Below are 27919 nucleotides of genomic sequence, written 5' to 3' on the forward strand. Positions count from 1 at the left end.
TGTGATTATGTCAGTGAAACCTGAGTGTTAGGATATTTAGTTCAGATTTTATTTCTTTTGTTTACTATGGTTAGATTGCGTAGTCAGAAAGATATCAACATGGATAATGAGCAACAGTCAGTAAGTAGTGATACCGAGTTGGAAAGTGGGACACAAAGTAATGTTAGTGACGTAGTTCAGGAAGTACAATGTGAGAATCTGGGGGCAGAAGGGCAAGAAATGTTGCCACTGCCACCCAGTGATTCAGTTGATAGCGAAAATTCTGTGCCACCCGCAAGCACTGGACACGGACCAGAGAGTGGTGAGGTGTCAGAAGTGCAATCATTAAGAGTTATGGTCGAGCGCATGCTCAATTTCCAGGTTGAATTCGTACGTATGCAAGCAGAGCGTGATAAAGAACGTGATGCCAAACAAGCAGAGCGCGATAGAGAACGTGATGCTAAACAAGCAGAGCGTGACCGACGCCTGCATGAGAGGGACTTACAGTTGATGCAAACTTTAGAAGTTATGCAAAGTGAGATAGTCAGTTTCAAACAAAAATATGAAACCATACCCAAAACGGTGCAAGAATTAAGCGAAAGGGTAGATAGTATTCAAGTGGCTAACGCCAATATCGTAGAGGAAATCAGTGTCCTGACTAATAGGGTCGAAAAACTAGAACTGGACACAACTCAAGTAATTGAGGACAAAGTGATCGAACAAGTGCACAAAGTAGAACGTAAATTCACAAAGGAAATAGATCAGAAAGTGCACGCCGCAATTGAGGCCAGAGATGTGGACTCTAAAGCGGCAGTACAGAATCTTAAAAAGATTGTGCAAAAAGACATTCCGCTGTGGCAGCGGAGTGTGGACCGTCGTCTTGCCGAGATGGAGCTTAGCCTGCGGCAGGACGAGACACAGGCGTACGTCACGCCAGCCAGGTCCAACAATGATAGGCATATAAATACAGTAGTAAAAAATTGCGACTGCGAGACAGAACAGGCAACCACGGTAAGCGAAACAAATAAATGTCATTCCAAAGTAGTGATTGAAGAAAGCCTGATTAGGAACCGACAGTTTCAGATCTTTACAACGGAGAAGAAATCTGTTCACCCTGTAGTGTTTATCAAGGGATTTAGAAACATTTTGCCTAGCGTTTGGAGTCATACCCAGAAAATACAGTTCGTTATGTCTTACATACAAGGAGATGCTGCATTATGGGCAACCGAAGCAGCTGACAGTTGTGATACATATGAGCAATTCGAAAAGGCATTCTTGGCCAAATATTGGTCAACATGTATTCAAGAGAGATTACGGAAGGAGGTATATAATCCAGAGCCGTATTCTCCACGACTAGGCAATTTGCGAAAATATTTTGAGAAGTACATTAATAAGACCCGTTACTGGGACGAACAGATTTTATCTCGGGATTTGATCAGACTTTTGAAATCACACTTGCCGATACATGTAAAGGAAAAGCTTATACACGTGCCTGAAAATGATATGGAACATTTCTTGTCTGTTCTGGACTCAATTGACCTGATTCAGGAGGACGCTAAGGCAGCCTCTGAACAGGCTAGAAGTAACGGAAATGGTTATAGAAATGGTAGAAATAACACGCCTCCACCAAGTAATGGAAACGGCGGAGGTAATAATAGGAGACAAGAGTATGCACAAAACGGAAATAGAGGTAGAGACCGGAACGGCAATAGTCCGCCGGTGAATAATGACCGGAAGAGGAGGTTTGATGACCGGTATGAAACAGGCCCACCAAGCAATCATAGATGGAAAAATGCCAGGGGGCCGTACAACACTAATACTTATAATGATGCAAACCGAACTTGGCCACAGAACCAGAGGCCCAGTCCGGACCGGCAAAACAGTGAAAGATACGACAATAACCGACCGCCACCACAAAATGCGCCAATTGCGCAACCGTGGCGGCCGACGCAACACAACGTGCACATAGTGGAGGTCAGTGACACAGAGCAGCCACACCCATCCACTAGCACTAATTCAACAAACTAGATGCAGCCGAGATACGCTCTCCATCGTCGGCTGAGGTTTGGAGTGAGAGCAGCCCGACACAGAACAAGACACCAAACAAAATCTGTATCCTTAGGTATAATGACGGGGTACAGATGGGAGATGAATTAATAACTGAACCATCCACGTGCATAAAGGAGCACAAAGACAAGGTACAAGCGATAATAGAGATCAAAATTAACAATATTGATGTGCAGGCGGTCATAGATACAGGTGCTACTGTCAGTGTTATGAGTATGGACTTATTCAAAGTACTGGGGAAGGAAAGGCGTATGCTAACTTTTCCCGTGAATAATTGTAGAGTCACTGGAGCCATAAGTGCACAGCGACAAATAATTAAACTCCAAGTGCGGGTAGAGATGTATATAGGGGAAGAAGCCATAGCGTGCTCATTCCTGGTAGTAAAGGGTTTAAAGGTAGCCTGCATTTTGGGGGTAGATTTTTTGAGAGAAAGGGACGCAATAATCGACCTTTCTCGGGGAAAATTAAGTTTGATGAATGCTGGTAGGAGAATAGAATTGTCCATGCTCAGATCTGAAGAGGTACCTGTACCTAATTGTAACGCTATTAACATAAAATGTAGCAATCAGTCGATACTACATTTAGACAATCATTGTCTAGGACAGAATCTCTATTATCCTGACGTACAATGTGATCAATCAAAAGCAAATATGGACGCATTAGTAAACAAAGTATCACAGTCCGAAAATTTGAATTCTATGCAACAGCAGGATTTGGTACAGTTATTATTTAATTATGCAGAGGTATTTTCAGAACGACCAGGAATTGTTAAGGGATATCAGTACAATATCGAGGTGAAACCTCACAAAACCTACTGTCGAGCCTCATACTCCATTCCTTAGTCGAAGAAAGAAAATAGTAGCTATCTCGTAGCAGATCCCCACTCAGGGAGAGTACGGGGACTGTATCCGCGTAAGGATGTAAAAGCATTCCTACAGTAAAAGACTAATAGTCCTATGTGGACACCACTCTTTTGTAAATAATGAACATTAATAGTGTGTGTACTAGTGTAGAAGTATTTTGTTATAAGTATATGATTGATTTTCTCATGTGTATGGATATTTATGTTATGTACTCTTTTAATTTGTGTTATCTAAACCATGCTCTAAATGTTTGCACAGATAATCTGATTAGTGCAATTATTTGTAGCGTTAAGCTGTGACAAAGTTCAGTTGAGAAGAACATTTTAGTAAGGATTAGTTAGTGTACTACATAATTTCCAATATGTGTGTCAAATTTGAAATATTTCTTGGCACAATCTTTTCTATTATGTGTATGTATGTATATATGTGTAGCTGTCAGATTGACAGACTCGAACCCAGAATAATATCAGTAATATGAGGCCCTGAGAACTTTATTATCTCACCAATATTATCAGAGAAAATAATGCACCCAATAGTGACCCGAGGGCACCACGGGAGGCAAACTTGTTGCAAATTTAAGTAACGCAAAGTTACGCACAAAGAAGCTTCAATTGAAGCATGTGCATATTCAATCAGTTAAAAGGAGCTAGCCAGATACAGTCCAAGTCAATTTTTGCCTACAGAGACTACACTGTAGTTACGTAGGACGTTGATAGTAAAGTGTGACATGAGTACAAAGGAGTTATTGAACAATATGCCTGAATCCGGCTGGAATGCACAAATAAAATCTAATCAAACACGAATATAGATGACTTTGGGCAAACTAATACCGAATTTTGAATATTTGTTACCATGTACGCAAATCTCACACCTTGGTAAAGAGTTACAAATGTGCTGTTACAAACAAAATTGAGCAGCGGACATTGTAAATAAAAATAAAGGAACTTTAACAAAAGTGCAGTATTGTGCGGCAGAGACAGACAGTGACTGTTAAACCTGCAGCAATACGTCACGGAGTAGTTGTGTATAAGTAATAAAAAACTGTATCATCGCCGTGTGTGCAAGTGGACAAGGAACTAGCACGACACGAACAGTGAGCCGAAAACGGACGGTGGATCAACTTAGTGTCAAACTTTAACTCTTTGTGTGTCAAGGGACGCTAGGAAAGCGCATTGACTACAGAAATACATTTTGATTTTGTCCTAAGGTGAAAACTTGCGTGCGACTAATGACAAGTCATGACATGGTGAAGAATATTGTGTGCCCATAAAACGTGTTACTGTGACAACGATACATTGTGCAAACCAGACTAGTGAAGGCCTACTGAGTAATAACTGCCACTAACTGTGTACGTTCTTTCCCACAGCAGGAAAAATGCCTATAAGGATAGTACACTGTTTGTGAACTTGTTGCATGTTTCCTGGAGCACTGCAAGAAGACGTCGCACGGGCGAGCTGATATCCAACGCGCATCCGGCTACATCAGCTATGCAGCGACCGCAGCAGCCCGTAGCAGACCAGCAGCCACGCCCCTCCGCGCCGTAGCTGTCAACGCCGGGGGCGGTGACCTACACGGAGTCAGCGCGCCGCCCAACAATCACTCCGCACCGCTCACCAGATACAACATTATTGACTTTTTTGAAATGTTCACATAAACTGAATAACATGTCAATGACTTCATTTCGATAAACATTGAACATTTACTATGTATGTCCGTGAGTGATATATCCTAGGACAAGTGACCTTGTAGTGTATTACAAGAATAATAGTATCACACACAAAAAACCTTCCGTTGAACTGTATCTGACTGTGATATTGTGTAATTGTATAACCCCGTTTGTGACAAACTGCTAATTTAATTCAAATGAATAACTGTTAAAAAGACAATAGTGACTATAAACCAACTGGGATGGCTGGGCTCCGGCACAGTTTTGCCCAGGTTTCCTGTTTGCCTACGCCCAAATGGGGGAGCCATGAACTTATATAACCCTGGGACTAAATACAAGAGCCATTCCGTAAAACATACAGAAGTGTAAAGAACGTTACTGGCACCATTGTGTCAAAGTGTAAAAACTCTTTGCCAAATGCTGCCAGGGGGCAATGTAACGTTCCCTGGCATTTTCACGTTATTAAACAACAAGAGTGTATTTGTACCATATACGCCGCTCTGGGCAAGTTGTATATATCGTAATTATTGAACAAAAATATTACTGAATGTGGTGTAAAAGACATTTGTTATTCTCCTTATATTTTTTGTTGTAATATTTCTCTGTATTTAGGATAGGAATTTTTCTGTATCTATTATGTGATTGTAAAATGTGTCAATATTTGCGGTATCAGAGATATGAAAATTTGCCAGAAGAGAATAATATCGTTAATTTACAAAGAAATGTTAATAATCAGTACTGCTATTTAAGGACAATGCATTATGTATTCTTTGCTCTTCTCTGTTTAGACGTTATCGAGGTAGGTCACTGTGAAGAACCTTTTAACGAATGTGTAGACTTCTTTTGTCTCTGTCTGGACTTAGCCGCCATTAGACGATGCGTTACGAATTAATGTGAGTTGAATTGTTGTTTGAGCTAAATATATCAGTATTTATCAGAGGTGTGAATTATTTATGTAAATTAGCTTGCCCACGTCATCTATAAAATTTCTTTAAGAATTTTTCAGCATTTTTTAGCGGTGTTGCTGGGCTGTGCCGCGACCAACAATCGCAGATCTGAAGAGGCGGCACATTTAAAAAATTATCAAACCCGTAAATCGGGAACAGATGCATAAAAATCAATAGTGAATTAAGAAATTGTTTTCCTTTTCAGTGATCCCGTGGCTGATAAAATTTGAATTAATTATACGTTTGTGCATTCGTAGGCGGATAGTTAATGTTAGTTAACATTGAAATTTAAACAGTTCGGTTCTTTAAAATAACTCAAATGCATAGTAAAGTAGGTTTGATCAGTGATAAAGATCGGCTTGGCAATAATTAAAACATTTTCTGCTGATAGAGATAATCTTGTGTTCTATGGCTAGTGCCGGGATAAAATTCAGTAAAAATATTTAACAAAAAAACCCACTGCATCTGGAAAGTGTATGCCAAGGCCGAATGATTTAAAGGACTCAATTCTCAACTAAATATTCTTAACCAGTTCATATGAGTTCACGTAAATATTTTTTTCTTTAAATGTACGTAATTCTTAAGAAAGTAAAATTTTTTTATTACCACACGAAAATAAGAGAGTGGTTCTACAAACAAAGTTCGCACGAAAGAAAATTAACTTAAAAGCAAAAGATAAAATTTATTATTATTCTTTAACGAAAAAACAATCAATTCCATTCATATTCCGACGATTTCGTTAAAGTAAGTTGGCTAGCATGTTTGCCTGATTTGATGCCAGTTGACGTTTTTTTCATGGGGTGAACTCAAAGACAAAGCCTAAGCACAAGTTCCTATGAGTCGAGAAAACTTTTAAAAAATCATTGTTGCAACATGTGTAGTGATATTGAACGAGTCTCTTCAGTCTGTCCAGAAGTTCTTGCACCAGTGACTGCAAATATGTATTGCTGTGCTGATTTATTCCAGAGGCACTTGCATTTTCTCTGGAGCCAACAAGTGGATTACAAATATAAACAGCTGCCAGAATGTCTACTTCACTTGCTGTGTACATTACAGACTTGTTTCTTACCTACTGTTTGTATTTCAAACACTTTGATAACATAAATGCAATTTTAAGTGAGTATTTATGACCACATTCTTTGGCAATTCATTTCTACAGCTCACAAGATTTTGCAATGTGGGTACGTACAGGGTTGGTACAAGTTTCCCCAAGTGACATTCCCTGATATTTCCCTGATTTCTAGGCGAGTTTTAGCATTTTTACCTGACAAATTTTGAGATCTCAAGTGTGGATAAAGACTTAGATTGACAAAAAATTTAAGGACTTCTGTATTTCTAAATCTGTGAGCAAAAATCTTAAGTACTAACATAAATGTCTTTTGTAATGAACTGGTTTTGGATGGAGAAAGCAAACCAAATGGTACATGTGTTTCATTAAGACCACTGATTTTAGTTTACTTCTATAAAACGAAACACATTTGGTGACAAAAATATGCATTTCCTTGGAGTCACAAGACATTTTAAATACCTTCACCGATTTCAGAAATAATTTCAGAAAAAAGTAGGCCTCTTGAAAGAAGTGTATAAGGCGGGGAAGAGTTGTGTAACCCAACACTATACGTGGCCGCCAATAAAATGTTGGTTATTACTCAGTGTGTTAGGTCTATTATTTTAGGGGTATGTGTGTCCGCCTGCTTAGCTGAGTGGTAATGTGTTTGCTTAACACGCAGCGGGCCTGGGTTCCCAGCCAGGTTGTAGATTTCTCCGTTCGTGAACTGGGTGTTGTGTTGTTCTCACCATCATTTCATGATCACTGACTTGCAAGTTGCCCAATGTGGCATCACCTGAACGAAGACTTGCAACCCGGTGGCCAAACTTCCCTGAATTGGGCCTTCCGGCCATCAATGCCTCACAATCATTCCATTTTACAGGTATTGGGTGATTTTTCTTTCGAGAAATATGTAAGTACATTATGTACAAGCCGAAAGTGTGTGCCACAATTTCCTTCTGCTTATCATCCATACTTTCTAATATATGAACTACTTTCAAAATGCCCAAATGTACTAGAATAAATAAAATGTCTATCAAACACTGCACTGTACAGTGTACTTGCGGTGAGACAGTCGCAATTCCTGAAATTCATCACCCATGGCCTCTGGCTTCCTGAGTGGCACCAAAGGTCTGGGTCCATTGATAAACCATGAAATCCATAGCATTATGCCACACACGAACAGACCTACCCTGTGGGGAGATCGATGAGGCTAGATCCGTCAGGCAGAGCCTGTACATTAGCAGGAAACAATGGGCTTCAGATTGGCAGGCCTGATCTGTAAGAGATACACGCAGAAATGGCCTGCGGTTTTCGCCCATCGTTGAAGTCCACTCATGTGGCCAGCTATTCAAGTGTCACAAACAACATGTTGATAAAATGAGACCACGGTGATCAATCCATGCAACAGATAACTTGCGCGAATACACTGAGAACAATACTAATGAGGATAGGTAACAACTCAGCATGAAGATGATCACTGAGCCACAGACAGGCACATAGGTAAGACAATCACACTATCACAACTAAATTTGCAGCCAGAGCCTTTGTCAGAAAATGAGAGCACACACAGTTTCACATAATCACTCACACACATATCATGCACACATGACAGCCGTCTCCGGCCACTGCATCACCAGTCTCTGAGAATCAGATTCAAACAAACCACTCTTCCTACCTTCCTGCCTCTTGTTGGCAGCAGCTAGGTTAGCAGCAAGAAATGGTGGAAGCACTGACTGCAAGCTGAGGGGAATAGTAGGAAGGGGAGAATTGGTAAGAATGAGGGACTAGGGAAGCAGCACATGTACTAGGCTGCACCCACCCAGCAACAATGCATTACATCTCAGCAAATGAACCATTTCATCTACTGAGACAAAAATGAGATTTTTCCAGTGTTTTCTTCAAATTTCCCCGACACATTTGAAATTTCCTGATATTCTCCGATTTCCAGAACTTGTGTCAATCCTGGTGTATCTTAACATTACATTCATGACACATAGTTATTATTTAATAATTTTCGTACCTCAAATCTCCTTTTCAAAGATGCACTGAATATTTAACTTGAACCTTTTTTCCAAGACTCATTTCTCTTAAAGAGCAGAACTGTTATTGCAGTTAACTGGTGAATCACCCTTTGGTACCACAGCATTCAGTTTCCAGTTGATGTGCTGGTTCAACGACACACAGCCATGCCTGAGAGTCCCATCAGATGGACTCGATAAGTTTCGTACAACACAAACTTTCACGTAAGACAGCTATTGGTTTCATGTTCAAAACACACAAATCCTAAGTTCTTAATATTGTAATTACTCCAAAACTACTAATCAGATTTTGAAGAGTGAAATGACACTGAAATTCTCTCTTTTAGTAAGGGCTTCTTCACATTTCAATTCGGTGAAACCAGAATTATGATCTTTTAAATGATCAGGAAATATCTGAGGTGAAGCTTAGATGAATCACCATGAACGTTCTAGATTTTACAACTTGTTTTGATCCTGCCTGTATAAAACAGATTACTATCAATGTTATCCTTTATGTCTTTAATCCAAAACTGACTACTGTCCGAACAACCTCATGGCTATGACTATGATAATACACTGCATGACAAAAAAGTGAAGCACCAGAAGAAGTGGTTTGATGTCACTGTAACTTCATATTTGTAAGCACCATCAGCAGATATGCAAACGAAAAACTGCAATTCTCTGCAACAGGTAGAGTGGCCACCAGAGTGTATTACTGTCATTCCTGTTTAGCATCATTAACAGGCCTGTCAGCATATATGTAAGGGATGTGAACAGCATCAGATGTTGTGTGATCACTGTGAAGAACACGGAGACACCAAGTACTTGTGTAGTACAGTGTTATCAACACCCGACAAGATTTGAAAATGACCTAACTGTAGGTCTCCATTTGGCCATCCGATCGAATTATGCAATATCCAGATTTGTGGGGCTTTTGGATGTAATAGTGGTCAGATGTTGGACTGCACGAGAAGAAAGCAAGCAAACTCATTGTCAAGCTTCCGGTCAAACATGTCTGAGCACTGCAAGGGTGGGATGCCATATTGTGCACCAAGCACATTGTTTCTCCTTCACATTTCCACCTGCCATCCAAGAACAAGTAATGGACTCCCCGCAACATTCTGTGTCATCCTACATTATTGGTTGAAGACCATCAGCAGCTAGACAAGAGAATTACTGCCCCACGCATAGGCCGCCATTAACACCATAACACAAATGGCAGAGTTTGAAATGGTATAGTGGCCGGGAAGCATGGACTGCTGATGAATGATACTGCATTGAATTCAGCAAATAATCACAGTTCTGCACTACCCTGAATGATCTTAGTTGGCAAGTAAAGCAGCAATTTGGGGAGAGGTCCCATTCTATCTATGTTTTGGAGAGGCACAACAGTGTTATGCCTGGTGTCACAGTGTGTGGCAGCATCGCGTATGACTTCATGTCATCGCTATTAGTGATTGAGAGAACTCCGGTGTCACAATGATATGACATGGATATTATATATCCTCTTGTGTTACTCTGATGTCACATGTGACAGTATCATTCTGCTATTTTTCAACACGGCAGTGCTTGGCCAAACATGGAACGTGTCTTTATGAATTGTCTGCATGATGTTCAGGTATTCACGTGGCCAGCAAGACCCCCAGCTCTCTTCTTATTAGAACTTGTGGGGGTCAACTCTGATGTCAACTCAATCCCAGTCCCAGTATCCAGGACCAGTTACAACAGCTGTGGGCCAGCTTACCTCAGAAGAGGATACAATGGCTTTATGACACGTCTCCCAACCAAATGAAGTGATCCAGACAAGAGGGGGTGCAACATCATACGACAAGTGGACTGGTATGTTACTATTGCACGATTTTGTTGTCACTGAAACACCACCACATACCCACTCATCCCAAGAAGTTTCATTTGTCTTCTCCTCCCTTTTTGAATGCTTCACTGTTATACTGGACAGTGTATCTGGTAAGAGATCAGAGCTGCAAAATACCATATTTTCATCATTTACGAGAAGTTTTCAGCATCTAAAGTGCAAGATTTATTCCAGAAAGAGATCATGGCAAAACCAGTCTTCATTATACATTTTCATACACAGGTATACGAGGTCCGTGCAAAAAATTCCAAGCTTTGTCCAAAAACTTTTTCTACACTTACCTTTTACTTATTGCGCATGGTCTCCTTCATAATACTCTCCTCCACAATTGATACACAGCTCCTAATGCCATTTCCGCTTCTGGAAGCAGTCTTGGTATGCCTCTTGCTAGATTGTGTGAAGTGCCATCTGCGAATTTTCTTTTATCTCATCTATCATTGCAAATCTATGCCCTTTAAACAGGGTTTTCAACTTTGGAAATAAGAATAAATCTGCAGCGGCCAGGTCTGGAAAGTATGGAGGATGAGGCAGCGTAGTGCATAGTGATTTTGTATTTTTGAGTGATATCACACACCAACAGGGATGAATGTGTGAGTGCATTATGTTGCAAGAGCCATGAATTATCTTGCCACATTTCAGGCCTTTGTCTTCTAACATTTTCTCACAGGCATCGCCAACACATCCCAATAGTAACATCGATTAATGGTTTGTCCCTGTGGTAAGAATTCATGATTAATCAATCATTCAAAGTCAAAGAAAACAATCAGCATAGCTCTGGCATTTGACCTGATGAACTTTCTTTGGTCTTGGAGAACCTTTTCTGACCCATTGTGAAGATTGAACCTTAGTCTCTACAACATAACTGTAGACCCTTGTCTTATCACCAGTTATGATTCCCTTAAGGTACATCTAGTTCTCATCTGTGTGATCCAAAATCTCTTCACAGATTGGGAGATGAATGTTTTTCTGGTCTTGATCCATGAGGCGTGGGACGAACCTAGTGGCAATACAATGCATTCCAAGATGCTGTGACAAGATTTCATGACATGATCCAACTGAAATGTTACATTCGTATGCTATCTCTCAGTCAGTCAGTCTTAGATTGACATGCACAATTTAGTTGAAACTCCTGACACGAGCATCGTGGGTAGATTTCAAAGGGTGCCCTGAACAAGGATCACCACCAACTTCCCTGTGGCCATTTTTAAACTGCGTGAACCATTCGTAACACCAAGTATGGCTTAAGCACTCATCAACATAGGCTTTCTGCATCATTTGGTGTGTCTCTGTACAGGTTTTCTTGAGTTTCACACAAAATTTAATGCAGACACGTTGCTCCTCTAACTCTGCCATCTCGAAATTCAAAAACTGTGCAACACAACATTCTACTCAATGTAGCAGTGAACAATAACTAACAGACATACAACAACGAAACTTCTGGCAGTTATACATTAAACACTGGCATGTGCAGGGATGGCAACCAATTTTGCTCCAGTACACCACTGGCGTTGAACTACGAATGTTCTGGAATTTTTTGAACAGACCTTGTATGTCCATTATGAGGTCTAAGACAGCCTCTGGTAAGTTTGAGAAGTACGAAGAGGTACAGGCAGCTTGTAGTTTTGAGTCACACCATGAGGCATGCTGAAAGAGCTCTGTTTTGTCCCTTAAGGCATTGGTCTAGTTTGAAATTCTAACCCGGTATACAGTTTTAAGCTGCCAGAATCTGTCTAACAAATGACTGTGAGTGTAAGTATGCTGATATATGCCTAAAATTATGAGGAAAAATTATACAAAATGTACATCAGATTGACTGCATGACATGCAAGCATAATTGCTCGAGCACACTACCCTGATAGCTGTGTTCTGTATCACAGTTCTTCCTGTCACACTTCACTGTTTTCTAGAGCTTCATAGTCCTCAGCTAATGACCTTTCCTGAACACCTATTTTCTATGCAGTGTAATTTGCTGCAGAAGTAGTTCCTGTATCTTTCTTTTTCTCACTTTCACACCCCAATATTCACTTCTTCTTTCATGTTTTACGCAAAGAAAGGTATCTTCATAACAGTTCCTTACATTCTCATGTGATTCTTAGTTTTTCTGATGCAAATTTAACAGGCACTTGGTCTAGATACAGGATTTACTGTAAAAACTACACTACACTGTCAATGGAACGGTATTCGTTTTGTCTGACCCTAGAATCCACAACCAGTTTAAATTACGTGACATGGCCTAATAGAGCAATCTTCCAAACTACATACAGTTAACAAGATCTTCCCGGGCCTCCATCTGCATGGATGTGTCGAAATTCTGCTACATTTCAAAGAGTGTCACTTTCATCATATTTGCTAGATGGAAATCCAAGAATTTGTCAGCAGTATACACTTTGGAAGTCTACATTTATATACATAAAATGCTACTACATTAAGGCTATCAAAGCCAAGTGACAAGGTTTGCTAAGACAGGTTCAAATATCCATTGATGGTATTGTTTGCCATATATATTCAATAAATGTCTATTTTGAAATCAGATAAATGTCATTTAATGACACTGTGAAATATCGTAGTTTTCTTATCTACCAGTAACCAAACACACAATTCTTTAAAGAATCAAACTCTCATGAATAAAACAGCCACAAATGTCTGACTACTTTAAAAATGCATTAATATGTCAAGTATATGACATCAAGCATGTAAAACATTTACAGCTGAAGGTATAAATTCCTAATTTTTCATGCCTCTCGAAGTTTATGACTTTGCAATATCTCCTGAATTGTGTGTTTTGTAAGATATACTTCTACAGGGACACACAATAGTATATGCAAATATACATAGCAGTAAAAAAGTAATAAATTTAAACTTCATGCCTGTTGCCTATGTTCCACAGCATGAATAGAAAAACTTGGTAGGCGATACACTTTTTTTCCTGTAATTATTGTGTGGTGAGTCTCGGCAAGAAAAAGTTTCAAAAAAGATTGAAACTGCCTGACATGTGTTGGAATTCACTGACTCCTCTCATTCTCAAATACTGGGTGAAATTAAAGGGAGTTAGAAAGGAAAAAAAAAATTTTTTTCACGTTTTTGAATTTTTATCTCATTATAAAATTTGCAATTTCCCAAATAAAATTATATATATATATATAAAGAAAGATGATGAGACTTACCAAACAAAAGCGCTGGCAGGTCGATAGACACACAAACAAACACAAATATACACACAAAATTCAAGCTTTCGCAACAAACTGTTGCCTCATCAGGAAAGAGGGAAGGAGAGGGAAAGACGAAAGGATGTGGGTTTTAAGGGAGAGGGTAAGGAGTCATTCCAATCCCGGGAGCGGAAAGACTTACCTTAGGGGGAAAAAAGGACAGGTACACACTCGCACACACACACATATCCATCCACACGTGGATGTGTGGATGGATATGTGTGTGTGTGCGAGTGTATACCTGTCCTTTTTTCCCCCTAAGGTAAGTCTTTCCGCTCCCGGGATTGGAATGACTCCTTACCCTCTCCCTTAAAACCCACATCCTTTCGTCTTTCCCTCTCCTTCCCTCTTTCCTGATGAGGCAACAGTTTGTTGCGAAAGCTTGAATTTTGTGTGTATATTTGTGTTTGTTTGTGTGTCTATCGACCTGCCAGTGCTTTTGTTTGGTAAGTCCCATCATCTTTCTTTTTAGATATATTTTTTCCACGTGGAATGTTTCCCTCTGTTATATATATATATATATATATATATATATATAACTTATAAACTCACATGGGAAGTACTTTATTTTATTTTTTAAAATATAATCTACACTGGTTGGAAATGTTACGACTTTTACGTGCATTACTTCACGATATAATAAAATCAGTATTTTTTTATACAGAAGGCTGTGGATTGATGTGTTATTGAAGTTAAATTACATGTTTGTAGTGGTAGCACTGTCAAAAACAGTATCATGTCATTTCATAGTATGAACATGCGTTGTATGTCGAAATGCTAACATTTTTCTGAGGAAAAGTAACAAATGGATTGGTAAATCTCTCAAAAAGTAAAGTATGACGCCAAAACGAAGTGTTTTTACCAAACATGGGTTTCATGGTAATAGATTTGTGAATAAAGGAAACATTGTGTTCAACATTTGGCGTGTGAAGTTACAGGCAGTGAAATACAGGCAAACTCATCAGTATCTAGAGAAACACCCATTAGTGCTTTGAAGACTAAAATAAAACATTGTGATATACAGTTTTCTCAAAACAAAAGTGATGTAAATGGTAGGTTAGGTTATATTCTGATAGATTTACACATCCTAAAAAGGGTGTTAGGTGAATATGTGTGTTGTAAAATATGTGGAGGGCCAATTAGTTTACATGAAGACAGTGAGGTATCAAATGAAATAGCCAGGAAACTTATCATTAATTGTGCCAGTTGTAAATATACTCATTCATTTTGGAATTCTGATAAGTGTAAAGATAATTATTTTGAAGTAAATGTTAGGTGGTTTTATGGATTGAGAGCTATTGGCAAAGTACACACTGCAGTAGAAACGATGTGTGCCGTGATGAATATACCACGCTCAGCTTGTAAAATCGACAAGTATGCAGGATTTATTGGAGCTGCTGTGGAATCTGTTGCAGGTGAGTCAATGAAGGGTGCTGCAAACGATGCTGTTGAAATAAATGATACTATGACTGACATACCAGTAGCTTTTGATGACACTTGGCAGAAGTGCGCCTACAGTTCTAAGAATTCTGTTGCTACAGTAACCGGTGTGGATACTGGAAAGGCAATAGATTTCCAGATTTTAACCAAACATTGTTATAAGTGTCAATTGGGGAATGAAGAAGGTCATATCTGCGTCAGAAATTATGAAGGAACAAGTGGTGGTATGGAGGCCTCTGCAGCTATTGAAATTTTTAGTCGATCTGTGAAAGAAAGGGGAGTGTGTTACACTAAGCTCTTAGGTGATGGAGACTCAAAAGCATATAACAGTGTAGTAGCCATACAATGAAGGCTTTCACGACCGGATGGTACTGTTGTTGACAATTCTTCCGGGTTATATGGCCGTGGTCCATGGAATTCTTCTATTCCCAATAGAATAGAAGAATTCCATGGACCACGGCCATATAACCCGGAAGAATTATCAACAACAGTGTCGTAGCCGCTCAGCCTTATGGTGAGAAGATTATCACAAATATGGAATGTGTTGGTCGTGTCCAGAAGAGGATGGGTACCAGGTTGAGGAAGTTGAAACAAAGTTTGAGAGACAAGAACGTTTCTGATTGTGAAACCATAAGAGGCAGGCTGACAGACAAAATGATTGATGAACTACAGCAGTATTATGGGCGGCCATTAGAAATAACACTGAGGATTTGTTGAAAATGAAGCAGGCAGTATGGGCTACCTTCTTCCACAGATTGGCAACTGATGAAAAACCAGTAAACCATTTTTGCCCTCCTGGACCTGATTCATGGTGCAATTACCGCAATGGTCAGTACTCAAAGAGTTCATACAGCCATAAACATTCCATCCCAGCAGCAGTCATGGATATCATAAAACCCATTTACAGAGACCTGGCAAATACCAAATTACTGAAGAAGTGTCGGCATGGTCAGACTCAAAATCCCAATGAGTCGCTCAATAAATGTTTTTGTTGGAATGAAGACACTCAAGTGTGGGGCGTCAGTGATGCTGTTATTGTTTTTAATGATGGCAAAATTGGTAGGGTGAAAGTGCTACAGCATATGGGAATTAATCCTGGAGCAAACTGCATCACAGAACTTGAACGGATGGACAACGTTCACATTATTAAAGCAGAGTACACAGCACAGTTGGCCACTAAGGAGTCCAGAAAGAAGAAAAGAAGAAAAAACTTGGAAAAAGATCAAGAGGATGATATACAGTATGGTGAAAGGTGCTTCCGAGTGACTAAAAATAAAAAAATTAAGCATACATTAAGTGAGTTACAGTCTTTTGAAACTTAAGAGGCCGTTCCTCAAAATTTACATTTTCTGTTGCATTTTCCCCTAAATCTCACAAACCACTTCGAGTAGAGTATTCAAATTTTTCATAATGTTATGGACAATTAAAATGATAACGTACAAAAAGTACACAAAATTTTAACCATGTAATGAAAAAATTGTATTTCCCAAAGCTGTGGATGAAATGCAATTATTGTAGTTCAGCAGACTCAGAACATACAGTTTAATGCCCTGTAAAAGTTTCATGCCAATGGCTACAGTGGTTCCTGAAATACAGGGAAGCCAAGTCACTAAATTTAACATTGTCGGGATAGGGCATTCCATTAATCCGGCTAATTTGAACATGATGAGTTATGTATGCTACCTTAAGATACATACACACTTTCTTACTTAAATACTTTACTTATTGTATTAAACTTTTACTTTAAGATTATACCTCTAAATGAGTATATTATGAGAGCCTTTACCGTTTTATATCTGGTCAGTAATTATATGAAATCTTGTACACAAAATTTTTGATGCCCCTGTAGGCTGTTAGACACCGTGCAACTGACTCTTTTAACCATTTAGCAATATAGATATGTCTCACTTACTTTTGAAGCAAGATATAAAAGACCTAAGATTTGAAGGGTGGGGGACGAACTTCCTACACTGTTCTGAATAGTTCCTATAAAGCTGATCACAACTGACATCAATGAATCTTATAAATTCATGTAACTATTAAAATTCACACAAATCAGTGCCCACATTTTCCTGTTGTTCTCTACACAACTTCAATTTTTGTGCAAGTCCTAGTTACACTGCTTATGATTTGCATCAATATTCATATTTCAAAAATGTGTCTTCTTATGTGAATAAAAATTCTAAATTCAAATAAAGCAAAGCCACTGAATTTTGATTTTCTCACAATCAATAATGTCACAAGATGGTACCATACTCCAGAATCATTCTGTGGCAGTGTTCTATCAACAAATCATGTGCAAACTACAGATATTATGCTTCCTTACTTCAAGTATTTGGTTCTATATTGTGAATATATTTTCTAATTTTAATGAGCTCAATTTTGGAAGTTAGGCGCAATTTTACATGTACAATAAAATGTGTGTAAAACTTACGGAAATGCAGCCATTGTTGCCAGTTTAACATAGATGTCTCGTTTAATTTTCTTTGATGCTGTGAATGGATGTGGAGGCGGTAATTTATATCGACTGCAGAAGCTGGAAGGCTGTAGTAAATAATCTTGATGTACCTCCTCCAAATCACTTTTGTTAGCAACTATCAGAACTGGGATCTTTGTATCGATGAAATATTTCTGAATAACAAAATATCAAACCATGAGCCAAGTTAAATTTTCCTTCAAAATGTTACAGTTGTATTTTACATGCTGGTAACTTACCAAAAATAATCGGGCAATGTATTCAAAGGACTTTGGATCACTGACATCATAAACTAGGCAGGCTACATCACATTGTACTTCTGATGGTGTTAATGGTTCAGAAACATTCCGCACATCAATATCACGCAGCATTAAGTACTTCTCTTGCCCATATACCTGCACAGTGTTTATTGTGCATTGTGGATTATCAAGCAACCCTGTCTCAGTAACTATCTGTAAATAAAGATGTAATCAGATAGATCTAAATTAAATGTCACTAAACATTTAAAATATAATCTGCTATTTTCTTACTTCAACTGTTTGTCCTATAAAGCTTCGGCAAAACATCGATTTCCCTGATCCTTTGGGACCGATTACATGACACTGGTACACATTGCGTCCAGATTGCTTCTTCAGTAGATCTAGACGTTTCTCTCTTGTAACTGAAAACAAGGAAAAAAGATGAGAGCTTAAATGCTGCAATGCATAATTATAATTTCATGTGCAATACTAGCAAGAGGGGAGCTGCATTGGAATACATTACTATAACCACTTTTGGAATATACACATTTCTCTCTCACTCTCTCTCTCTGTCTGTAAGTGGCAGAGCAATGTTCTGAACTTTTCTCAAATATATGATGTTCTAAACTTTTCTCAAATATATGATTTTATAATGTTCATATGTTGATGTGACCAAGCCGAACAAGAATTTTTTTTTTTGTTCACTGAACAGATTCGGAAGAAGTAATGAAGGGCAGCAAGTCTGGAATTATTAGGCATTCATGGGATGTCATCTGAAATTGTTTCTCAAAGAGAAAGTGTGCATTATGTAACCATACTCTAATGAACTATATGTGGTGAGGTGTCATCCTGTTGAAATCAGATGTTATGCAACTGAATTTCCAACAAAAGAGCTATGTGAATAGAAATTCCTGTAATATAAACACCATAAACAAATATTTCACACATTGCTCTAAAAAGGATAGGTTGCTACTCACCATAAAGATGACTTCTTGAGTTGCAAAGAGGCACAACAAAAAGACTGTTACACACTGAGCTTTTGGCCAAAGCCTTCTTCAGAACGTAAACACACAAGCAACCATGCCCCCCACACATATGACCTTTATCTTTAGCTGTTTGGGCCAGAAAGCAGCAGTCCACAGTGAGGCAGGGAAGGGAGAGGCAAAGCAGAGTGCAAGTGGGGGCAAAGAAGAGAGTGCTGCCTGGTGGAGCTTGCAGGGACTAAACAGTTGCAGGATTAGGTTGCCAGGTGCAGTGTCGGGAGGCTGGGGAAAAATGTGAGGAGCGGAGAAGGGGAAAAGACTGGTGGGTTTGTTGCCAATGAGTGGTGCAAAATGAGGGTGAGGGGACATGAACTGGGAGGAGGCGATACGACAAATGGGGCAGAAATTGCTGAGTGAAGGTACGGGGACAATGGGTTATGTAGGTTGCAGCTGGATTATTTTGGGACTGGAGAATGTGTTCAATGATACATCTCGTCTGTGCAGGTCAGAAAACCTGGTGGAGGAGGGGAGGATCCAGATGGCCTGAGTTGTGGAGCAGCCACTGAAATCAAAGGCAAAATAAAAACACACGGCTGATGCATGTCATTATTCCATTCTGGATTTCCCATTGTTTGATTTAACCATTGAAATCAAGTGTGTTATGTTCAGCTGGATGTTACACTATCGGGTGGTCCACTTCACTCTTGTCCACAGTGATGGCGGTGGCCATTCACCTCGGTGAACAGTTGCTTAGTGGTCACGCAAATATAAGAAGCTGTGTAATGATTGCAACAGAGCAGGTATATGACATGGCTACTTTTACCAATGGGTTGCTTTTCACAGGTGTGCCTGGGACACATGTGAAAGCAACCATGTCATATACCAGTTTTGCTGCCATCACTGCACAGTTTCCTAGCCTCCCAAAGCACCTAAACCTTGGTCTGGTTCCAGTTCACAGACAATATATTCATGATCTGGACTCAGGGCCAAGACATCATATCCTCATTCCTTCACCAACCTCAACACATTCTCTCCCAGCCATTTCACCTGATCCTCTGCAACCCAGCATGCCACCGACCTGGATGTTGACTTCCAGATGGTAGTCTGGTTGTATGACTACCAGATGGCTCTATCTACAACTGTGTCCACATTTAACCCACCAACTGTACCTGCTTTTTGACAGCTGCCATCCCTTCCATGTACAAAAATCCCTTTTATACAGTCTGGCCAAACTGAGATGGTGTACCTGCAGTGACAAGAACTGCCATGCCCAGAATGCTCAAGGTTTCACAAAGGACAAAGGCCTCCACAGACAGGCAATATCCCCCCTCCACCTCATTCTCAAACAGATTTCCCATGCCATATCCCTACAAAATCCCAAACTTCACACCACCTCAAAAATCAAATACAAAAGAACGCCTGCTTTGTCACCTAATACCACCCCTCCTAAAGTGGTGCTCCATTGTCTACCCAACCTCCATAACATCCTAGTCCATCCCTATGTCACTCCCAATCTCATCACCTTGCCACAGGAATCATATCCTTGTGGAATATCCAGGTAAAAGACCTGCCCAATCCACTCACCCAACAATTCCTATTCCAGTCCTGTGACAGGCTTATCTTACACCACCAGAGGATGGGCTACCTGTGAAAGCAGCCATGTCATATACCAGCTATGCTGCAAACAATGCACAGCTTTTTATACTGGTTTGACTACCAACGTTCTTGTAAAACAAAACTAGCTCTTTATTCACATGAAGTGTTGAGTGCTATTGAGAAGGGATTTCAGATCGATACTGTATTTCTGGATTTCTGGCTTGTAGTGAAATTGCATGCTTATGGATTATTGTCTCAGTAATGTGATTGAATTTGTGATTTCCTGACAGAGAGGTCACAATTCGTAGTAACTGACGGAAAGTCATCGAGTAAAACAGAGGTGATTTCTGGCATTCCTCAAGGTAGTGTTATAGTCCCTTTGCTGTTCCTTATCTATATAAACAATTTGGGAGACAATCTGAGCACCCGTCTTAGGTTGTTTGCAGATGACCCTGTGGTTTATCAACTAATAAAGTCATCAGAAGATCAAAACAAATTGCAAAATGATTTAGAAACGATATCTGAATGGTACAAAAATTGGTAGTTGACCCTAAATAGTGAAAAGTGTGGGGTCATCCACGTGAGTGCTAGAAGGAATTCGCTAAACTTCGGTTACACGATAAATCAGTCTAATCTAAAAGCCGTGAATTCGACTAAATACCTAGGTATTACAATTACGAACAACTTAAATTGGAAGGAACACACAGAAAATGTTGTGGGGAAGACTAACCAAAGACTGCATTTTATTGGCAGGACACTTAGAAAATGTATCAGATCTACTAAGGAGACTGCCTACACTACATTTGTCTGTCATCTTTTAGAATACTGCTGTACGGTGTGGGATCCTTACCAGACAGGACTGGTGGAGTACATCAATAAAGTTCAAAGAAGGGCAGCACATTTTCTATTATCGCGAAATATGGGAGAGTGTGTCTCAAAAATGATACAGGATTTGGGGTGGACATTAAAAGGAAGGCGTTTTTCGTTGCGATGGAATCTTCTCATGAAATTGCAATCACCAACGAAAATATTTTGTTGACACTGACCTACATAGGGGAAATGATCACCACAATAAAATAAGGGTAATCAGAGCTCGTACAGAAAGATGTAGATGTTTGTGCTTTCTGCACGCTATACAAGATTGGAATAATAGAGAATTGTGAAGGTGGTTCGATGAACCCTCTGCCAGCACTTAAATGTGAATTGCAGAGTGTCCATGTAGAACATGCAGTTGAACATAGTATGCTTGATTTCAATCACTGTTTCACAACCCGGATCACCTGGCTCCTCCCTTCCACCACCAGCTTTTCTGAACTGTGCAGATGTGAAGCATCCTTACAACACACTTTCCACTTCCAAAATGATCCCAGACTTAATTTATGGCAACCTATTGTCCCCACATTCTCCACCCAACAGTTTCTGCCCCCTTTATCCTATCACCTCTTCCCAATTCAAGTCCCCTCACCCTCTTTGTGCAGCACTCTCTGCCAATGCACCCACCAGTCTTTTCCCCTTCTCTGCTCTTCTCCTTTTCCACTCTCCACTTTGCCTTCCCTCCCACGTAGCTCCCAATGTTGCACCTGGCAGTCTTGTCCCACAACAATCTAGTCTATTTCTTTATGCTCTGCCACACAGTGCTTACTTCTCTCCCCCTACCCATACCCTGCTATCCTTCCCACTTCCCCCGCCCCATATCAGATTGTTGCTGCCACTTAACGCAGTTCCTTCTGACAGCTGGAAATAATAGTTATGTGTGTGTAATGTGTGCTTGCTTGTCTGTTTCCCTTCTTTCTGAAGAAGGCTTTGGCCTAAGGCTCCTGTGTAATGGCCTTTTTGTTGTGCTGTGCCTGACTGCAACTCAATGTGTCATCTTTACAGTGAGTAGCAATCTACCCTTTTCCTGTACTTTCCATTGTTTGACACATTATTCTAGCACTGGCTCCAGCCCAATATTGAAAGTTTTGTTCATTAACATGACTATTAAGGAAGAAGAAGAAAAAGGAAAATTGGTTTCATTTACAAAGATAACAACTGTTTCGAATAATGTGATATAATGTTTCACAAGACTGTATAGGTTCTTGTTCAATTCACTTAATTCTTAAATGATTTTACAACTAGGTAGGAAAGAGACTAAACTGTCATGCAAACATAGAAGGAAAATAACAACATTGGGTTGGACAATACTCAGAGTACGCTGGACTCTACTGTCCATGTTAGTCGGTTTATGTTCTCACACCTATAGTGTGTACTTGTGGTCATTTACTATTGATGAACTTTCTAAATACCCATAGTTTTATCCACTACCCTACTTCTTTGTGAGAAAGACTTCTCCATCAAACTAGTGTCTCCGAACACATGAAAGACAACACCAACAGAAATAGCTTTGATAAACTCCTCTAAGCATAATACTTCTTGCTGCACAAATCATTTGTCCATGGTCAGTAACTTTCAATATTATAAGGTACATAGAAATGAGCTGTAATTTCTGCTAACTTAATCCACTGATTCACAATACTAACTCTTAAATGGATAAAAAATAGATTTCTTACTACCCTAAAACAAAGCAGAAACTACAGTTCTTCCACAGATTTTTCTGAAAAGTGCAATTTAGCATTTGATTATTTTAGACTGCACAGAGGCAAAATATTTTAACTAAGCAATAAAGAAAAACAGGTACAAAGTATGTATGAATCAAAGTCTTGTAGTAATGTACCGTTATGTTGGTTATGGACTTACAGCACATTGTAAACCAAGATGGACAGAAGTGGATCACTACAAGATGGCATTTTCTATTAAAAGAAGTATTTCTCATATGATACTGGGTGGATGACATCTACCCCATCAGTCCAAAAAGTTTCAAGAATACCTACTTGTACGTCGACACCAGGATAGCGAGTTTTGATTAAAATATCTACCCTGTACAGGACTTACAGTACGTGCACAAATGCAGGTTAATGAAATATGGAAGTTGGGGTCTGGCTGTGAAGTGTGCACAGCCAGCTGAAACAGTTATGGCAAGTGCTAGTGACAAGCACGAAATCTGGGTTCAAGTGCCAACTTGGCACAAATTTTCAATGTCTTCATTCCATTGCACAGTTGGAGGTTATCCATGCAAAAAAGTGAAGTACACAGCACCACGTAGAACGCAAATCTCGAAATTCTTACAAGTTAAAGCTTGGCTGTATGTGAGACCCACTTATCACCCTTTTGAATCTTAAACTTGTGTCTGGACCTACTATCAAGTCAAATTCTCAATGTATGTGAGAATTATTTACCAAAAACATTATTCACCATGCACCCTCTCTCCCTTCCTTAATTGCAAATGTATGCAAATATTTTGCAGCTGACTGAACACAAAAAACTGGATAAGCCACTTACTATGAAGCAAAATAAAACTTGTTCCTATTATGTTAGCAATGCCATATAGAAACTGAAAGACTGTAGCATACTTATGTCACCATGACTTTAAATAGTGATAGTCAACAGTTGTCTTCTTGTGCCTACATTAAATGTAGCACACTAGACAGTTTCACAGCCATCCCGTCAGTCCAAAAAGTTTCAAGACTGGCTTAATAAAAATTTGAGAAACATTAAGACGATACTTTTAGTGCTTCAAATATATAGCTCAGTCTCCCTCCATTTGAATACAATGCACGGAATTTTCATATAACCATGTGAAATTGTCAAGGAAGTTCTTATTCGGTATGTTATTCAATTCACATGTCACCATGGCTTGAATGTTGGTTATGTCATCAAAGTTTTGACCCTTCATGTGAATTTCATCACTTTGTTGTTTTGTGTAAGGTTTGGACTGATAACACCAAGTCTTGTTACTTGTTATGATTTTTGTCAGAAAAGAACTGTCCGTGTTTTGCAACTCAATCAATTCATTGCAGATGTCCATGCCACCCCCCCACTCCCTTTTTTTTGCTCAGTGAATTGTTTTAATAGAAGGTACTTGTGACAGAACACCTCCAAAAAACTCCATATATGGATCCGTAATCCTGGTGCTGACTGCTGAACTCTTGTCTCCATCTGCAGAGGGTTGAGGGCTGTAAGAGAGCATGTAATTTCTAGCAACTAACCACAAAATTATATAACTATGGTTGAAAGAACTTTTCTGTATTTTACTATTCTCATAACTGATTACAACATAGAGGGATCACTCATTAAAACCTGCTCGTGGCTAGTCTCTACACGATACTTTACAGCATGACATGTAGATGGTAAGACCACAAGTCAGTCCCATATTACTTTAACAAGTTTCTTTTGCTCCATTGGGAAACCACTACTTCTCTCTGGAGTCCACTGCACCCTCAAGCTGCACTGGCAAAATGTAGCCAACCTCTCCATCGCACCACTCAGTCCTCGACATGTCTCGTTAATGCACTGTGCTCACATTTCTCCATTCACATATGAATATAAATCCATGCACACTATGCAGCCCAGTACTTCATAGCTACTAAGATACATTTTCAACTCACACAAACCTATTTCATTGGCCTAAGTGGATAATAGTGGAACATGTTATTCCAGAAAATCTCATGTTACACTACAGATTTCCCCGCAAAGACAGAAGATGATGTGAAACTCAACGTACATATTTAATTACAATCTGTCTTTATAAACCACTAGGATTGATAAAATATATCTGTACTAAAATTAATGTTTGTGATAGAGATTCAATTTTTTTCACTTAACAAAAATATGACTGATCTTTTAAGTCAGTCAACTTCAATCCTTAGTCTTTTACTTTACCAACTGGAAGTACCATAGTTAACAATTTCATTTTCATAGTAGTAGTTAGCATTTATTTCAACAGATAAAAGAAAAGCATCATATCCTTTTAATATTCTCTCTTTCTTAACATAATGTGTTTCCCATAATAGCAAATATTTATTTCAATATGGAGGTAATTCATGTGTTTTCATCTAGTCAATGATGATTTTTATTACATTTTTACTAAAAGCTCATTATTTTATTCTTACTTCACTACATTGTTATGAAAACCTATGCAAAGTACTTATCCTGATTTATCAAGCTTTACTGATTTTTTTCTAAGCCCCCCCCCCCCCCCCCCATCCTTCTGAAATGCAAATAGTTTTATGCTATCTTTAAATCCTTGTATACATCACCATCAGGTTCCCAAATTTATTGAGGTACAAAAAAAGGAACATGTTTTCATCTACCTTAGAGTTTCATGCTGGCATTTTGCTATACACTTTCATTACAATTTAGATTTTTATACATTTTACTATATACTTTATAGGATCTGTAATTTCAGATTTGTGATAAGCCAACTGATACGGAAACAAGATTTAAAGAATCCCTGAGTAGCCAAGGTAAGTCTACTTGCTTTTGGCTATTTTGGAGAACACTTCATTTTCGTGACTCATTGTCACATTGCAACTTACTATGCTTGTGGTAGCTGTGCTTACAACTCATTCTTTGGACATATATTCTACACATATATTGCCACCTTTGCAATGCTGGTGTTCCTTTATTTCTCCTCTACATAAAATAAACGGTCCAGGTTCAAATGGCTCTAAGTATTATGGGACTTAACATTTGAGGCCATCAGTCCCCTAGACTTAGACATAACTAACCTAAGGACATTACACACATCTATGCCCGAGGCAGGATTCGAACCTGCGACCGTAGCAGCAGCGCAGTTCCAGACTGAGGGGGCCTAGAACCGCTCGGCCACAGTGGCCGGCTAAACGGTCCAGGTCATTCCCTGTATGGATGGACCTGACCTAGACATAGGTCATTGCTTCCTCTGGGTTCACCTACCCTTTCACTCTCCCACAATCATAATACACTACAGGCCATTCCTTCCACGGATGCACCTGAGCACGGATTAGACCCTTCCCTTTCTACCAGTGTGCCTAGCCTTTCCTATCCAACATCTATTCAAAATTAGGTCCACCCCATCTTAATCTTTGAAAATATATGCACAGCTTCTTCTTACAATTTTTCCTGGTGAAGTTTTTCCACAGTCTACTCATTTTGCTCAGTTCTTGCAAACATTTGTTTCCTGACTCCTTTGTTCTACTTTCTTTATGCACTCTGCAACACAATATGGCTTACATTATTAACATATTTCAATCTAGCCTCTTCCTTCCATATACTTGTCATTGAGGATCTGTTCATTCAGAACCTATGTGATGTTACTAGATTACGATATTTTATTGTTTTTAATATGGTGGTAAAAATCAGGTAGAAATCACGTGTTCTTTGCTTGATTTGTTCTGTTTCTTTTCAACTATTGGGCAAATAATACCATCTATATATATGAAAATCTAGCTTACTAAATCCCATTAAGAACATTTCATAGTTAGCTATTAATTTCTTTTAATGATCACCTGATACAAAACCTTTACTTAAAAGCAATTTGATTCTTTTACTACACCAAAAATGAGAAATGATTAATTATTGCATTTCTTTTTACATATACTTAAATTTTTTATACATCAGCACACACTTCCTGTAGCTCATGTGAGGTTTTTTGTTAGAGTGATTTCTCACCTCATATGTTAACCTGAGAAGCATACTCTTGCAAATATTAATGCCACCTATCATTGTATTGGACAAATATTTGATGCGCCCTATCTTCACATTGCTATGTACTTGTTAGAATGTCACTTACCCTTGCTTTCTCTCTCTCTCTCTCTCTCTCTCTCTCTCTCTCTCTCACTCCCCCCCCCCCTTACTATTACAATCACAAATGTTTGACTGTCCAAAAAAATTAATAATAGTAAAAAAAATCATTGCCTATGTTGATACACCTAATATGTGACACCCGAAATCATCTCTTAACTTTATCTGCGAAAACAGGTTGCATTTATCACAATGTGATATGAACAAAGGAAGAGTTCCTTTGATAGAAACATGTAAATATGGAAAGAGGGAAGTTAAACTTGTACTTCTCTTGGAGAAAAGTGAAAAATAAAACATAGGAATGAGTGTTTTAGTATCGAAGAAAGAAAGACATAGAATCCCCTACCACCCCATCCCGCCCACCACGAGTTTCCTTTTGTGATGAGTACTTCACTGTGACGCCATGTAGACCAAAGAGTGGTCAACATGCCCTACAGTACAGACTTGTCATGGATTCACTTGTACAGGACCCAAAAATTGACCCTAAAATTCTTCTGTGGATGACCAGTAGAGATTGGGTAATCACATGTCAACTGTCAGTATCAATCAATCTTTGAATGCTTGCTCACAGTATTTGACCACTCAAACATATGTACCAGATTATAAATAGCTCTGAATCTAATGGGTTACAATACATATTTCAACACCTTATACGGCCAAACTTCCCCTATAAAAGATACGTAAAACTCTACATTATTCATAAAAGGAAAGGAAAATATAGAAAATCCCTCCTACAAAATATGCAACATTACTTCATGTTCTCAACTAGAGCTTATAATCATTATTTAATAAACTATACACTTTATGTTCCAAATAACATGTTCCCCTGTTACTTTTATTACATATGATAAGACA

General features: G+C 39.0%; 1 protein-coding gene across 2 annotated transcripts in view; it reads right to left on the reverse strand.

Annotated features, from left to right (window-relative positions):
- LOC126249490 (mitochondrial Rho GTPase) overlaps window positions 1-27919 on the reverse strand; it is a 201755-nt gene that overhangs the window by 18072 nt on the left and 155764 nt on the right. For both annotated transcript variants that reach the window (XM_049951145.1, XM_049951152.1), the window contains exons 11-13: window positions 18117-18247; window positions 17826-18038; window positions 17545-17741 (exon numbers count right to left, since the gene is read on the reverse strand). In XM_049951145.1, the coding sequence (XP_049807102.1) occupies window positions 17545-17741; window positions 17826-18038; window positions 18117-18247 (541 nt within the window). The remainder of the gene's footprint in view (window positions 1-17544; window positions 17742-17825; window positions 18039-18116; window positions 18248-27919) is intronic.

Source organism: Schistocerca nitens, chromosome 1 (assembly GCF_023898315.1).
Source record: "Schistocerca nitens isolate TAMUIC-IGC-003100 chromosome 1, iqSchNite1.1, whole genome shotgun sequence".
Lineage (NCBI taxonomy): Eukaryota > Metazoa > Arthropoda > Insecta > Orthoptera > Acrididae > Schistocerca > Schistocerca nitens.